At 37.2% G+C, this 4,739-nt stretch overlaps 1 protein-coding gene across 2 annotated transcripts; it reads left to right on the forward strand.

Moving 5' to 3' along the window:
* The first annotated feature begins 1,760 nt into the window (after positions 1-1,760).
* LOC137406320 (paramyosin-like) lies at positions 1,761-3,777 on the forward strand. 2 transcript variants are annotated; one of them, XM_068092882.1, is made up of 2 exons: positions 1,761-2,552; positions 3,200-3,777. In XM_068092882.1, exon 1 carries the CDS (start codon positions 1,792-1,794, stop codon positions 2,536-2,538), a length of 747 nt encoding a protein of 248 aa, XP_067948983.1. In that variant the 5' UTR covers positions 1,761-1,791; the 3' UTR covers positions 2,539-2,552; positions 3,200-3,777. The 2 variants fall into 2 exon arrangements, with proteins under 2 accessions (XP_067948983.1, XP_067948981.1); XM_068092880.1 differs by having other exon boundaries at positions 1,761-2,533.
* Positions 3,778-4,739: the final 962 nt, after the last annotated feature.

A 4,739-nucleotide genomic window follows, 5' to 3' on the forward strand; every position in this document is an offset into this window, starting at 1 on the left:
ATAACCAAATTTCATGACTACGTCAGAGAACTAAAGAGATTCCAATCTACGGCGGCTTTTCGTTTTTGAGCTTTTAAGAGCTTGTAATCACTTTTCCACATACGTATTTGGAACCTACAACACAAGTGAGTAAGACATGGTGAATCTTTTGATACCAAATAACTGTAATGTGAATTTTGTCGCAAATCAACCTTTAAATAATACAAGATACACTTTAAAATGCTCTAATTTTGCTCTTAATTCTCAAAATTTTCTCGGAGGAGGGCCCCCGAACCCCCCTTCTCTGGGAGGGCGCTTCTGCTCTCCTCCCAGACCCTTCCCACACGACCAAGTCGGTATTCGGCAACTACTAACTGACAGTCCCCTGACCACTTTTCCTTTGGACAATAAGGCCCTGATTGAGCCAGTGCTTTATCTACTGTCTAGCAACACTAAAACTAACAAGTATACTTGTCTGTAGTTCCATGATAGCTACTGGCTCAAAATAAAGAAAGTTTAACTAAAGATTTTTCTTTCTTAGTTTAATTTTGTTATAACAGCGTTATACTAGTGTTATACCTGTTATACCAGTGTTATACCTGTTATACCTGTTATACCAGTGTTATACCAGTGTTATACCAGTGTTATACCTGTTATACCAGTGTTATGCCTGTTATACCAGTGTTATACCTGTTATACCAGTGTTATACCTGTTATACCAGTGTTATACCTGTTATACCAGTGTTATACCTGTTATACCAGTGTTATACCAGTGTTATACCTGTTATACCTGTTATACCAGTGTTATACCTGTTATACCAGTGTTATACCTGTTATACCAGTGTTATACTTGTTATACAAGTGTTTACCTGTTATACCAGTGTTATACCAGTGTTATACCTGTTATACCAGTGATATACCTGTTATACCAGTGTTATACCTGTTATACCAGTGTTACTGACTTACTTCTTTGACAAAAGGTCAAATATATTGGAGAAACTTGAGCTAATGGAAAGCACATCATGTTAGCAAACAATCAACAACTAACGAAAGATCCATCTTTGCTATAATAAGAGCCGTATTCATCTGGCCGCCTGAAGCCACGCTGAGAATGCTAGGAAAAAATTTCACATGTGAGTTGAACACGGGTTTCAGATTCAGAAGCAAGCACACTGCCATCACACCACCCAGTCACCTTTTTTACAGAGATAGTTATGAAGATACCGATAACTCATGACGATCTCTCACAGTGCATGGAACTGACAAGCCTACTAGTTTTTATAGAAGTGAGTTAGCCAATGTTACTTTAAATCCTAAGACAACTTCGTTGTTGACAAGTATATTGTTCAACGCTTATAAATTTAACTTAAAAGCTTTGTTGCAGCTAATTTAAAATGGCATGTTTGACTGCTTTAGTAAAAAGTTGCATCATCTTTGCAATTTGAAAATTCAACATGTATGAGTAGGGACAAACCTTCAGAAGTCCAATTGGCTTATCTTCTGCCAACAGCTGATGATGGCGTCATTGTATCTATGTTATAATTACATGTGCGCAGTTGGGTGGAAAATTCCAAAACTTTCCATATCTGGGATTCCAATCACTTGCAGCTACCTATCATAATTATCCACATGTACCCTAGCCTTAGTTTGTCTACTTGTTTATGTTGAACATCATTGCCCACCCGTTATCATTCTTAGAATGCATACTTAAACAATTACTAATGCAAACATCTACTGGGAGTGCTTGCATTTGCATCATATTATCATTTCGCTTCCTGGCGCTAACATCAACGGTCTGTTCTTTACTACAATATGAGTTATACAAAGGGTACGAGTACGCGCCTTAAAGTTTGTGGAGCCATCTTGTTTATTTGGCTGTTTGCGCTGACTGTATCTTTTGTGATGTATGTATCCTTTAAGGAAAGACAAATCGATGACTTTCAAGTGCAAATAAAAACTGTCAAAAACCAAAAAGGAATGCTTCAGGAAGAACGCCTTTACCTGGAAAAACAAAGAAAACTATTTGATCAACAGAACAACACAATCAATTCACTCCGAAGTGTTATTGAGGCTCAGAACAAGAGGATCATGGAGCAAGAATCACAAATACAGATGCAAAAAGGGAATATCACAGAGCAAAGAGAGATGTTGGGGGAGCTGATTGTGCAACAGCAACAGACTGACAGCGGTCTCGCGAATCTCAGAATCGGTCAAGAAAAGCTAAATATATCTGTGTTAAACTTAACAGTTCGCCACAATCAACACAACTGGACACTGCAGGAAACAATAAAGGAACTTGAGGAAACTCAACATAACATGACAGTCTTAGAATTGGGCTTTGAGAATTACAGAATAGAAACCCAAGACAGTTTTAAACAACTCGAAGAGGAGCTCCGGTTTGACATCAGTGATACTCGAGTATCCTTACTTGCTGCTTTAAATGCATCTGATACTCGGTGCACAGCCCGTCAGGCAAGCATGAAAAGAAGACTTGATGATTTGAGCTCTACAGTTGAGGATCTCGAACAACAGATTGACGTTATGAACACAATGGGTTAGTCTATTAGTTGCTAGTAAGTCACTTTTTTGTATATTTTAAATAGTTTTCGACTATTTAGATTATGATTATAATGAGAGATTACCTAAGCGAAGTGTCTTCTAGAGTGACACAGCTGGTTAAATCTCTTTTCTATAGAAAACTATGAGTGGCTTCTAAAAATTCCATCCTTATAAGTCTTTAAAAACCAATTCATTCAGCTCTTGCGTTGCTAAATTACAAGTTTACTCTCACGGTATCACTATGATATCAAAATCACCTTTTTTTGTTGTTTGTGCATATAATTCAACATAAGGCTGATTTAACATTTCTGATGCCAATCTCATTACATTGCTCAAACCTGCCTGCACTGTTAGGGAAGTCCCCTCAGCGTGATTATTCCCTGCCCTTTACTGATTAGCTAGTAGACCTTGCTGAACTACTGAACAGAGTCAAGTGTAAGCAGCTCTGTATTTAACTAGTTAATCCTAGTTAATCAACTAGTTTTTATGTATCTGGGGTAGCATTTCCTTTCTTCACCATCTCATAGAAACAGTCATTTTCAACTGCTAGAAATACTATGATGATACAGCACTATTAAGTTTGCTTGTCTTTCCTTCCATAAGACAAATAGTTCTCTAAAAAGTTAATACAGCTGTGAGAGTTGTTCATTTCTATCTATAGAGCCTAGTTCACGTGACCCCCCTGGTATTGCTTCTAATGACGAGAAACATGGAAGTACGAATGATGCAGCTCCAAATAAAAGTTTGACAGGCTTTGCTCTCTTCATACCACTTCTCGTGTCGTTGCTATGGAAGGCAGGCTAGCAACTTGCAAGCTTTAACGTTTGAATGTCGTGGAAGAACGTTGTGAATATGCTTGAAAAAATTTTGTTTTGTTCTTAAACCTTTATTTCACTCCAGGTTTTGCTGACGGAATAAAGACATTTTACTCTGTTTTGTGCAAATCATATATCTGTACATTACCTCGCTTATAATATCTTACTATGGCTGAAGTATTATGTAATATTTAAAGCTGTATACATAAAATTTTTAGTCCTAAAGTATTTGACTATATCGATGTGATAAGCTTGAAAAAATAGTTCTCCCAATACTATTGTTTGAATGAATCAATATGTAGGCTGATTTTGATTTAACTGTTATTGATATATTAGTATTATTATACTTTCTGCCTATTGCTGACTATGCCATTCTTTGAGCTTCTGATTATATTTAAAAATAAAAAGGATTAGTAAAGCTGTTTTTAGATATACATTGCTGCTTTATCAAGGCAGGCCATGAACCGGCAACCTTGTGCCAGGAAATATTATTTACTGTGAAGTTTCATCCCCCTTCTTCACGTAAAAACTTAGTGAGAGAGAATCAATAAAGATTAGAAACTTGAGCTAAAAGCAGCATAAGGCTTTTCTCACACTATATAACATCTTATAAAATAAATCTAACATTTACAATGTGTATGCCAGATATTTTTGCGATGAAAATATTCTTGAATTTATATATATACAAATCTCAAAGTTTGTCATTTGCTATCTGTCATTCCATCTGTCCAGTCTGTCTGTCATTCCATCTGTCCAGATATAGCGATTAAATCTAGCAATGAGAAATCCGTATCGCAGAAGAATTGATCTGGAATCATCCTGTTCATAAATCGGCAAGCTAATCTATTAGGCTAATCAAGATGCAATGAATTCATTGGGTGATATTAATCATTTTCTGTGTTACAATACCCATAGTGATTTTGTGTTATGCACAACATCACTAAAGCTTGCTCTCACGGTTCTCACTAGTAAGTTTAGCAATACTGATACTAACTTAGTCAAATTAGCCAGTTGCAACTACACTGCCTGCCACTGTTTATACGCTTTTTTAATACCTGCGCAACGCCAAGAAATCGGCTAGTACTATTATATTGTTCAGAGACAGCAGGTATAATAGCAGAAAATACCCTGTTTGGAATTTAAAATGATCCATGGGATAGTCTTATCTTAAGCCAGGTTTCCATATGCGCCGCAAGCATGGATTGCAAGATCGCAGGGCTATTGGCGGTGAAATGGGAACCTACACGCCGAATACAGCTGGTAGTTGCCGGCGGTCAACGCACGAGTTCAGCGCTGTTCAACTTTTGCAAGGAGCCGCAGGCAAACTTTCTTGAAATGTACTGTACAGGTGAAGGTCAGCACTTTTTAAACAGCATAGCGAGCGGC

Source organism: Watersipora subatra, chromosome 10 (genome assembly GCF_963576615.1).
Source record: "Watersipora subatra chromosome 10, tzWatSuba1.1, whole genome shotgun sequence".
Classification (NCBI taxonomy): domain Eukaryota; kingdom Metazoa; phylum Bryozoa; class Gymnolaemata; order Cheilostomatida; family Watersiporidae; genus Watersipora; species Watersipora subatra.

Coding starts and splice junctions, on each gene's coding strand:
- LOC137406320 (XM_068092880.1), top strand. CDS start 1,792: ATGAGTTATACAAAGGGTACGAGTACGCGCCTTAAAGTTTGTGGAGCC. Junction 2,534..3,199: donor TGACGTTATGAACACAATGG/GTTAGTCTATTA, acceptor TTCTATCTATAG/AGCCTAGTTCACGTGACCCC.